Genomic DNA, 12,591 nt, shown 5'->3' with positions numbered 1-12,591 from the left:
ACGGCGCCGTGGGTGTAAACTTACAGATTAAGGAGCGGTAATATTATAATGAGATCCCTTTGCCACGTCACCAAGGAAGCGAAATCAGATGCGCTCGTTTTCTCAGACGCTTGCAGAAAAAGGCTTCCCAAAACAGAGTTAGTGGGTTAATCTTTTTCACGTTTCCTTGGTTGGTAGATGCACCGGGGACCTGATTATAGCACTTAAAACCTGGAAAAGTCAGATTTTCATGATATTTCACCTTTAAATTTGTGCAATTCTCATCCTTATCCAAGAGCTCCATGTGTCAGAATAACAGCAATAAAGGCCAGGTTTTAGCTATAAATCTGCTTAATATAAACCGATGAAACCCATGCACAACTTTTGAAACTGATTCACAGATTCACAGCTGACAGATGCTGATTTATTCAGCCATCCAGCAAAAGTGAAATGCTCCAATAGCCATCACTCACTACAGGCTTGTTTGCCTTTCAAAGCATCTGCTGATTCAGAAATCACAAATCTTTCACTTCCTTTCAGTTCTTGTGTGACTGGTTGACAATCCAGCCAGACTGTGCCTATTAACAGAAAACTGGACCAGAAATATTAAATAATTAAAAAAAATTAAAATTCTAAAATCTCTCATAAGCACTAACCAAGCTTGTATGGCTTGCTGGACGCCTTGACTGTGATGTTGTGAAATGTGGGGCAGCATCACTAACTGGAGAATGACAAAAGCATTGCGAATAGGATTGCAATGATTATTTTACCAATAAACAAAAGTGCTGTTTAAGCTCAGATTAAACTGAAAGAAAAAACAACAGCAGAACAAAGAGAAAGAGCCCGGATAACATAAGAATGAGATTTAAAAAAAAAGAGAGATATCAGATTTCACAGGCTTTTGCTTCAGTATTTATGTTTGGGTATTTAAATGTGAGATCTTGAGAAAAGTAAGCAGAAAAACAAAGACGAAAGAGTTTTATCTAAGAGCCACCCCAGGCCTTCCCCAGAAGCCTCTATTGAGACAGGTAAGCTGTTGACATATCACTGAACACACACCAGCTCTGAGTATCTGACATTCAGCTGAATGTTTGCTCATCTCTTTGGCAACCTGGGCTTGAATGGAAGTAATCACTATAATCTCCAACACTGACACACTCTTATAACAGGAAAGAAAAAGCCCATTGCCATTTTAAGAGTAAAAAATGAAACTAATAATTGTCAGATTAAAAGATTAAAATAAGAAATAAGTGACATGACGTGTAGCCAAGTATGGTGTCCCATACTTGGAATTTAACCCATCCAAGTGTACACACACAGCAGTGAGTAGTGAACACACCTCAACCCTCAGACAACATACAAAACTACCAAATTTTGCTGTAAGTTTGATCGCAACATATTACCATTGCTGTTAATAGTGTTCACCGTCTGTTTGATTACATGACATTAACTAACTGCTTGATTTTTACCGTGCATTTCTGCCATATGGACATCAAATTGAGATAGTCACCACTGATAAGCTAGTACTAAATATAATGTAGAAACTTTAATGGGGAGCAGGTGGGGGTTCGGTGCCTTGCTCAAGGGTCTCACCTCAGTCATAGTATTGAAGGTGGAAGAGAGCCCTGGTCATTCACTCTCCCCACCTACAATCCCTGCCGGTACCGAGACTCTAACCAGCGACCTTTGTGTTACAAGTCCGACTCTCTAACATTAGGCCACGACTGCCCAACTGACTGCCCAGAAACTATCCCATTTGTAAGAAACTATCGGTATTGAGTGACAACGTCACAATTACAAGGAAAAAGTAGCAATTACCCTTTTCTTTTTGTACTCTGGGGTGGAAACATTCATAAGAAACAGAACGGTCAGATAATTAACACAGTTTGTTCCATGTCATGCATGAGACAATGTAGGTCAGCTTTTCAAGTGCCAAGCAAGAAGGCAACATAAGTTTTGTGAGTCTGATAGCGGGGGGGCCACATCACATGAGCATTGAAGAAATGCTCTCTGATACTGGCACAGTAACATCCAATTTGATCAGCGAAATTCTGTATGGCATCCTCCACATGTCAGTAGTGTCACACCAGCAGCAGTAAGTCACAAGACCTCATTAGCCCAGTTGGTCGGAAGCTCTCCCCGTGGAAACACATAGCTTGAGGGAAAAAGTGCTTTTGCCCTGGAACGGTCATACAATACAAACACTAGTGTAACCAATTCCCATTAGTTACCACTTATATTAATAAAAAAGCCAATGTTTGAGTGAGCAGAATGCAGAGGTCCTGTTGATTTATATGAAGACCTTTATTACCCCTTGGCGATATCATCAGCAACACTATCACAAACCATTTGACTTTTCAAATGTCTTCTGTGTCAAGTTTAAGCTTACCAATGAAAGGTACAGAGATCTGCTTTTGTTTTGTTTTTTAGTATTTTTAACATTCAGCTAGGTTTGTCAATGATAACGCCTTCCAGGTCAATGAACTTAACTGACCACATTGCAAAGAAAAACTCTCTGTCATACGCATTTGTGCTCCACAACATCATGCTTGGATGGGAAAGGTCTGATTTTTTTGGAGTAAAACTCCTTGTACAGGGTCCTGGTATCTCTAGGTTGTGGTCAGTGAGTGAATTCCTCATCCCCGATCCGAACACTATCAGAACAGCTGGATTCCTCTCTACCTTCAAAACCCATTTATAGACACGGTCAACACTTGATTCACAACAGCTAATAAATTGCTTTAGCTGAATCTGTGGTTCTCAACTTTTTTGACTCGAAGGTCACCTGTTGTCCAACAAATATTTCTGCTGTCATTATGACAAAGCTGCTCGTTTTCAAACTTTTACTAACAGAAACTCGGAGCCCTGATATTAAATTAATGAACCACAATTTATTTTGTGACTCCAGAAGTTTTAAGAACAGTGTGTTTAATAAAAACTATAGTTATTGAGGGAAATCAAAATAAACAGGATTAATTTTACATCTTGATTTTAGCATTTTAATTTAGATTATTTTATTTTAATATATTAATTTAATAACTTAAATACTTTTGAGTCATCTTGCAGCCCCTTGAAAGTTTGTTGAGGCCCCCTAGTGGGCTCCGGCCCCTGTTTGAGAACCACAATACTAAATAAAACTGTCCTTTTAAACCTCATGACCAACAGAGATGCATTACTGTATTGATACTAAAATGTTCAGCTGTTATTTTTACAATAAAAGTCTCATAGACCTAACTAAAGAATTACGTTCTACACCTTAATCAGTTGCACCTTACTGTACAATTTTTATTTTTTTTGCATTATCATAGGTGGATGCACAAATGTGTGGTTGAGATCATTTGTTCATTCATTTAGTACTCCTTTACTGGTCTTTCCTTCTTTACTGGTCTTTCCTTTCTTGGGGCACTGAAAGAATGGGTAGCTTTCCTCATTGTTTTAAGTGGTCCTGACTCACCGACCATGATAGGAAGCAAAGTGTGTTCCTCTCTTTCTCCTGAAGAACACAGATGTTTAAACTGAACTCAGGGAAAGGAAATAAACACTTCCACATGAAATCTACCCACTGAGGCCTCCTCCCCTCCCTTCAGCTCATTTACACTGCAGTAAATCTATCAGCCGGCCATATAAAAACCTACAATGTGTATATATGAAAAGGAATTGTGTTTGATATACAATGTGAAATGCAGCAGGACTGAAATTTGACTACGCATACAATAGAAATGCATGCAGAAAGTAAGGGCACAGCTTCGACAGCCTGATGTGATCCAGACACTAAATACCTTCATGGTAGCCCCTGACCACTGGCTTAATGGCATTTCACAGTGCCCTTTATATTGGTTTAGGATAGATTAGCATTATCCCTGTGCAAACCGAGGCTGTGGACATGCAAAATACACACATGCATTTTCTCCCCAGGCATAGCCTAATCCAGCCCGATGTCAAATCCCACACAGAAGCTCCCAGACAGAGAGATGTAGAGCAGTGTGTCATTCCACCCCTATAGAAAGCAGCTCAGAGTGGGAAACTGATCTAGGATCAGCATTTGTTTAGAGAAATCTGATACAGGATAAATTGTCCTGCTGTGAAATGCATCATGATAACAAGTCAACAGCCAGTCTGGAAAAGATGTAAATGAGTTTGTTTGTTCATCAGAGCAGAATTGGAGAAATTTAGCATTACATCATTACATGAATGGGTGCCGTCAGAATGAGAGTCCAAACAGCTGATAAAAACATCACAATAATCCACAAGTAATCTACACGACTTTAACCTGTTGCTTCTGCCCAAAATATGAATCTAATAATGCTTCCACCAGTAAAAAAGTTCATCCCCTGTTGCCCTCTCACACAGACACAGACACGTTTTTGCTTGATCTGTTCACATTTCTCTTCTAATTCTGACAAGATTACTTTTTCCACTGTAGAAAGCAATATTATGGATAGAGGACTCATTAAAAACGTCTTAATTATGAATTTGTTTATTACAAACACAGCTTTTCACTTCACAAGACATTAATTGATGGACTGTATTTGTGTGTATTACCGGAGGATTACTGTGATGTTTTTATCAACTGATTGAACTCTCATTCTGACGGCACCCATTCACTGCAAAGGATCCAAAAAGTAAAAAAAAAAAAAAGTCAAATAATTTAATTCAATAAAGTATAAAAGATGCTTTTCAAAGAAGACATTCATGTCATTGTATGTACGAACTGCATTGCATTTTTAAATAAACTAGTAAATTAAACAAAAAATGAGTATCATGTCATTGACCCATTAATTTTTCCTCACTTTAAGACGTCCAAAACTTCCATCCCATGTAACTTTCGCTCTAAGTGCCACAACTTTGCTGACATTACCGATAACACTGTTTTCTCAGCTGAAGAGTAACAGGCTTATTCCATCGATCAATACAACAGCGTTGAAAGGTATTCCTATTACATATTACCTCCAGAGAGAGCTGCCAGGGCACAGACTGTTAGTGAGGTCACCACAGGACTGAGTGTCTTAATGTAAAAATCAATGAAGATTAATAAATGAATTTGTTGTGTGCTGCATTAACTGTGCTGAAGGTTATGGATGGGCTGTGAGCTCATTATTAGACAATGTAAATAATAATGGCCCACAAAAATGAAAAAGGCCACATGACTGGCATGAAGACCCACAGCAGCTTGTATGGACAAGAGCGTATGAAGTCTTGAACCACACAAAATTCACTTTAAGCTCAGCTTAATGCATTTCATATCAATAATTCATCCTACAAGTCTAAAGCATGGGGAGTCTGAGATCATCAGCCTGTTCAAGACAAAAAAAATTAAGACTTTGTTGACAAACTCAGAAACAGATGGCATTTGTTGCCAAAAACATTTTCATAATTCCCAGACAGCATGATAGATTATAAACAGTGAAACTCAACACCAGAATGTATATGCGGTGTGTATGAGAGAGAGAAAGAGAGCTGGAGCTGGGCCCAGTAGTGCTCTGGGAATGCAGACCGAGTTGATTGGCTGATTTCCTGATATTGTCTTTAGTCATTTGGTGAAATAGGCAGAAGCATACAGAGCAGGGCGAGCAGTATAACTCAAACCATGTGATGAGGCAGAGCCCTGTGGGGAGTCACCACAGCTTCAGCACAATGGACAGTCTGTAGGGCCTTTACCTGGGAATTACGGCTCACTCATCAACTCCTCATAAAGGATTAAAGCGAAAGAAATGACGAATGGGCTTAGAAACGTGAAAAACGGCATCACATGTGATTTTATTTAGTGAGGCATGCTTTAAACTTATCAAAGAGCATCTGCAAAGGGTCTTCAGAATATCAGACCTTCCACGAAATGGATTTTGTCAAGTTACACTTATTTCAACTTGACTTAACCTGGGGCAAAAAGTTTCACAATGCTTAAGAAAAGAGATTCATTCACTCGTAATTAAGAAATGCATTACATGCAGTCCAAAACAAAGATGAAAATAAATGTGCAAAAAATCTGAAATGTAACAGCATAAATATAAAAAATAATAATAATACTAGTACTGCTGCTCAGGCCCTTTTTTTCAGGGACGCACAACCCAGGTCTTGTGAATTGACCCATGAAACTTTGGTCTTGTCTGTGAATTTTAGCAACAGCCATGCAACTATAAAATAAATTAATTAAATTAAATAAATATTATATATATATATAAACAAATATTGTGTAAATAAAAATATATTTATAATATTATATTATGTTATTATTGTTGCAGTCTAATGACAAAATAATTAAAACTAAATAATTAGGTCTATCTCTACTTAGCCAAGTCACCCAAATAGTAAATTATGCAATATTTTCATGCATAGCTGGTACTTGGGAAACAATTCCTTAATGATTTGTTTACAGGAAATACATAACAGGGGGAAAACAAGTTAGATTAAGGCACTCTTCTTACCTTGCCTCACAGTTTTCAACCTAATAGGTCCCTTGCAGTTCTTGATCACTGTCAGCACATCATACAGCGGCAATCCAGAGACAGAGAGCGTCTCCACTTCCAGCAGTAATTCCCCCTCGGACACTTTCCCATGTCTGTACTGTACGGCATTCCCGTTAACGTGTCCGATATAGGCGAACTCACCGTTCTCCGCACCGCCGAGCAGCTGCACGTTCAGCTCGCCGCGGGCGTCCTTAGAGATCGTGCACTCGTTAACTTTGGTGGTCCAGTGATTCTTTTTCTGTACCACTTTGGACATGATGAATCAAGAAAATCCGTCCAGAAACAGGTGGTTCCGCTAACAGACGAGAAAGCGAAATAGTTTCATAGAATGAAATATCCCACGCACACGCGGTAAAGTTTCTTTTCCGTCTCCTCGGTCATGAATGCAGCTTCTTCGCAGCCCAAAAAAGAAAGAAAAAAACAAATCAAGCCATTGTCCGGCTGTTCACCAAATGAAATTCCCACTCCGACCGCTTCTCTAATAATTAGCCTGTATTGTTTTCCTCATCTTTTTAACATCTTTCCCCTGTAATCCTCTCGGTTGCGCTCATCTGCTTGTGTTTTAATTTCATAAACCTCTCTAACTACACTTCTTTAAGTCTTAAGCTGTTTCCAAAATAGTTAGTTTTTTTTCTAAAACACTTCCAAGTAAAATTCTCGCAGTTTTCCTTGGCGCACAGACTATGTCGATGAACGTTTCCTCCTGGTTCCCGGCTCCTTTAAACAGGTACAGCGTTGACGTCTGCTTTGATACATTTCATCCTGTTCTGCCTGCTCGCAACCAGGGATGGAGCGAATGTAACGTGCGCGCATGCGCACTATTTCCCTTCGGCCTCTTGAGGGAATCCTCACTGCGTCCATCACCAGGTCCTAAAGTCCGTCAATTAGACGTTAATAATATTTACGACCCTAAGGCGATTTCTGGAAACTCTTGATTAAATATCTCCCACATTATATATCTTTCAAATGCTGCAATAAATAAATGCAAACACAGACATGTATGAATAATCGCACCTGGATTTTACACGAGGCTATAGTCAGCATCTAAAAACTGGTTAATTGTAATGAGATTAATTGAAATCATCTCCAGAATCACTGTACTGGGCCTGAGCAATAAATCATGAAAGATTTTCAAATGTAGACTTTTTGTCTTTGTTAGTCTATGTTTAAGACTTGCTGTTTAAAAGACAGGAATTTGTTTCCTACACTCTTGCACAGCCAGTTGTATCTGTTTGCCAGGAGTTGGTTTGTGTAGAAATTTAGCCTAGCATAGGGGTTCACCCTTGTTATTCAGGTTCGACCTGCCTAACATGTCTGTTGTCCTAAAAACAATTGTACCATATTCTCCGAAACGTTGTTTATAGTGTCTATATATTTATGCAGTAATATCACAAATGTATTGTTCATAATTACATTTGCAGATGTAGCAGTAATAGCAGTATTTTTACAAAATTATTGTTGTATTTAAGATTTTCACATTATAAAATGTTCTATACTATTATGTAAAATATATAATGTTATTATATTATAATTTTTAGATTGTATATAATATTTTTGTGTTTTTCTGTTTTGTTTTTCTGTTCTCTTAATTTATAATGAGCGAAATTAATTTAAAATGGGTAGTTATTCTATACTGATCAAGATTAAAAAAAAACAGTACTGGTATTGGATTGGCATCGGTATCTACAAGGCTGCAGTATTGGTATGTGTACCAGATGTTAAAACATCAAGCCATATAATTATTTTTAGCAGTGTCAATATTGTCATGATCAACCATTCCATTAGTTCTTTGTAAATTGAAGGATTTTTACATAATGTAAGTCTCTTTTCAAGTACACTGTATTTTCTTCACCACTGTCACTTTCTCATCTGTGTCAGTAGTCATACAGTATTTTTCCTGCATGTGTTTGTCTGACAGCATGTTACAGCCTGACACGTGAAGGGCCGTCGTCGTGATCAAATGGGCTTTGCGGTTCACCTTGGGAAAAGCAAATGAGCTCTCTGATCCTAAAAATAACATTCAAAGTACTCCTTCTCCCTGGAGACGCCAACCATTGGCCTGGATGGGACAGGAAACAGAGTGCTTTTAAGCTTAAACCATGCAAGTTCTCCTCCAGTCGTCAGCGGAGCTATCAGACGCTCGCCGCGTTCACGCCATGCAATCAGTGCAATGAATGATGGGATATGTAGTCCGGGGTGATATGCAACAGTGTGTCGTGCGAGAGTCAATGAAAATGGAAAGGGTGACCTCTGATGGCTAGCAGACGGAAGTTCATGGACCGGATACGTAACAAGTACATTAGCCTATTTGTGCAGCATTACTCGTTCACCACACAATCCCATTGTGAACTCTCAAATCAGGTTTCTGCATGTTTATTTATTTTAGTTTCTAGCTGGGTTTGACATTTAAAAAGCATCTAAAAGCAATATTTAATAGCCTACATTTGTACTAATTGTAACTGTACTCGGCTTGTGACAAGCATCGCTATCTTACATATTGCCTATACAGATTTTGCAGTCCATGGCATGATATTCACTAGTTCAGTGCTGTTCAGTCATTGCTTAGGGTTTTGGCAAGCAGTATGTCCTCATCTATAATGAAAAAATTACCTATTGACCTCTTCTTGCAGAGAGGAGAGATGGAGAAGAAAAACAAACATAAAACTGTGACATACCACTTTTGTGTAATCTCTCATAGTCACAAAATGCAGGGCAAATAAATATATATTTTTGATTAAAGTGATTTGGCATAGTGTTGAGTGCTGCATTCACACTATAGGTGTAAGTATTACAAAAAAAACTACTGAGTGCATATTAAAAATGTATCATAAATTTGAATCATTTAAATAAAATATTTTAACTACAATGCATAGGTTTTGTAAATCAGTTTTACCGGAATCAGACAAAAACGTTGATTATCAGTTATTATTTCATGTGTTGTTATATACAGCATCAGTATTGTATTTTACTCTTTAGGGCCTGAACACAAGAGTGAAAACTGAGTAAATAGCTTTCTAATAAATGTAATATGGCAAATTAAAATAATATAGATAAGGGAACATTAATGTAAACTGTGTATTTAGGGCCTCCAAGTAAACACATGAATGATGTCAGCCTCACTCTTGCTGCATAATCTTCATTATGTAACCAGCTGACTAGTTGCTCAATTTGAAGGCCTTTGCTCTTCTTCAGTCTTATTCTTTGTCTCTCTTTCTCTGTGGCTGCAATCCTGTTCATTAGCTTAACATAAATGCACTCTGAGTGCTATCCAATTGCTGGAAAGTACCATAAAACCCTTCAAACATCCTTTGGTCAGAAATATGATCCCTTAAAGCTCTTCAGTGGATGGATTAAAAGAATTAGCTTTTTTTTTTCGTCTCTCTATTTTTTAAGTCCAGTTTGATTTTTGGAATGATTCATTTTGGAAAATTAATCCTTCTTTGAACGTCATTATCAAAGCACAGCTACATCTAAAAAAAAATCCCTGTTGGAATTCATTGGTGACTAGATGAGAAGGGGTGCATGCAAAACTATTCTATTAAACCCAAATGGTCCCTTCACAGTGATATGTGCGGTATTCTAAATAAACTTTCACTCTAAGCATGGATGGACATTGGAATCAGCCCTGATAGGTTACACCCAACAAACAAGATGAAGAAAAGCCTTTTGTTCTGTTTTAATTTAACTGCTGGTCTTATGCTTGATGTTACTGTTTGAAGAGGAATGGTAAATGTCTAGATGTGAAATTTGTGACCTTGCTTAGCCATTTGACCTTGAGAGTGTGTGTGTACATGGACAAATAATGAGAAAAATATTTTTGCTCGGTTTCCTGTGGCTTACACTATCAGAAAAAAGGTACAAAGTTGTCACTGGAGTGGTACCCTGAAGTACAAAAGCTAAAAGGTGCATCTTTTACCCCTAAATGTTACATAGAAGTACCTTAAAGGACCTATATTAGTACTTTAAAAGTACATATTAGTACCTAAAGTGTTTATATTAGTACCTTTATCTCCTTTCCTTTTATGTATAACTCGATCATCATGTGACAATATATATTTAGCATATTTCTTTGATAATCAGGCTTTTCATGTTATTCACGTATTAATTTATTCTTGCTTACATTTTGATGTTTTGCTTTGTACTTTTCGTCGTCAATATCAATGACAACTTACATTTAACATGTGAAATTTGTTCCTTTACTGCATGTAAATGTTGACAGAATTTGGGGGGGTAAACAGTCCCTTTAAATCTGCTTATACTAAGGCTTCAGTTCAGCTTTGGCTTTTGCTCCTCACCACCCACTTTGTGTGGTGTACAGATTCAGTAAACCGCAGCTTTATAAGAGACCCTCCTGCTCTCTATGTGCATGTGTAGCATGTCTATATGTGTGTTTCTAACCAGCAAGCTCCTGTAGAAGCTGGAACAGCTCCAGAACATGCAGTGTGGCCCCAGTACAGGACTTTCTCACTGCTGGCCTTCTACCACAAACCTCCCTGCCAGAACACGTCATTTAAGTCCGAGTGGCTGATGCGCAGTGACTGTGACCCCTGTTTCTCCTTTTCATTTGATTCCATCTGCCTTTCCATTCCTTCCTGCAAGCAGCCCCTATTGCAGAGGGCGAACTATATACATTTTTCTCTCCCAACCCCCTTCTCGATCTCAGTCGATGAACACAAGATAAGCATGCTGGCATATCATGCAATATGTCAGTCCAATGATTTTTTAATCTATTTGAAATGTATTTATTTAGAATTCATTTATTATGTAATTTATCAGCTGACCTACTTTATATGGTTCCAGTGTCAGCTTCCTCTGAGACTGCAGGAATGCTTTGAAAGTGATGTGGAAGGATGAGCTCCATTCTGCTGTGATCAGTTTCAATAACAATATTACCTACAAATTATACTGCATTTTTGATCCTTTCCTCCTCTTTTGGAGCATGAGTGAGTGAATGAATTACAGTAAGCGCACAACCCTGACTGGCCTGTGAGTTAGACACAATATACTGAATGTGATTATGCAAGACGAGGACTTTGTACCCTTTAAATGCTAATTTTGCAACCTTATAAAATGGTAGGGGAGATTTTAGGTGTGACACACAAACATGAGGTGAATATTAGGCCACACTGAAACAAATGTGTCTATAATGAAGCACTTTTGTGGAAAAGAAACCTGAGATCAAAAACATCACTCTGATCAAGGGCCACACTTCTGCCCCTAATACCTTATTCTACGTTAAACAACAATGGTGATTTGGTTAAAAAAAACTCAACTAAATAGCAAACGGTTTAGGTGGACTAACATTAGATGATGAATAATCTTCTAAGAGTGGCCCTGTTGAGATGCACTGTATGCACCAAATGTTTCCGCTTGTGCTCATTGATTCTGTATCTGGATTGTATCATTTGAAAATGATGACATTGTTCCTGACACACTGTATATAGCAACTCAAAGTCAACAAATGTGTTGTACTGACTATGACACAGTGAAATAAAAACAAGATATTTAATGTTTGATAGCTTTTATAAATATTTGAACAAAGGAAAGTGAAAAAACTATACACAGACTTACACTGCATACTGTAGCATTCCAGGCTTTCAAAGACTCCCCGACTTACAAAAATAGTCATTATCTTCCAAATTATGACTTTTTTATTTTCTTTTTTTATGTATTTTCTCTTTATTTTAATTAATTATTTATTTACTTATTTATTCATTCGTTTATTTCAAATAAATTAATACTTTTGTTCAGCAAGGACACATTAAATTGATCAAAAGTGACATTAAATGTATACATGTGTACAAAATAATTCTATTTAAAATAAATGATGTTCTTTTGAACTTACTGTCAGAAAAAAGCTGAAAAATATGTCAGTTTCCACAAAATATTAAGTAGCGCAACTTCTTTCCAAGTCCTAATTTGAAAAAATAAAAACGTTTCTTGAACACAGAATCACCATATTAAAATTATTCTACCATATATTAAAGATTAAAAAAAATTAAAGTTATTTTAAATTATTAAATTATTTAAATATTACAGTTTTTACTGTAATTTTTGTATTTAAAATAAATGCAGCCTTGGTGAGGTAACCTTTATAATATAATATAATATAATATAATATAATATAATATAATATAATAATATACAT

At 37.2% G+C, this 12,591-nt stretch overlaps 1 protein-coding gene across 1 annotated transcript in view; it reads right to left on the bottom strand.

Moving 5' to 3' along the window:
- Positions 1 to 7,214, bottom strand: part of LOC107717964 (membrane-associated guanylate kinase, WW and PDZ domain-containing protein 1-like) — a 145,338-nt gene extending 138,124 nt beyond the window's left edge. The window contains exon 1 of the mRNA XM_016524873.1: positions 6,402 to 7,214. Coding sequence (XP_016380359.1) covers positions 6,402 to 6,699 — 298 coding nt within the window. The 5' untranslated portion in view covers positions 6,700 to 7,214. The remainder of the gene's footprint in view (positions 1 to 6,401) is intronic.
- Positions 7,215 to 12,591: the final 5,377 nt, after the last annotated feature.

This window comes from Sinocyclocheilus rhinocerous, unplaced genomic scaffold, assembly GCF_001515625.1.
Source record: "Sinocyclocheilus rhinocerous isolate Xijiao unplaced genomic scaffold, SAMN03320098_v1.1 scaffold994, whole genome shotgun sequence".
Classification (NCBI taxonomy): Eukaryota; Metazoa; Chordata; class Actinopteri; order Cypriniformes; family Cyprinidae; genus Sinocyclocheilus; species Sinocyclocheilus rhinocerous.
The sequence above is the reverse complement of the archived record's forward strand: the minus strand, read 5'-3'. Positions and strand labels throughout refer to the sequence as shown.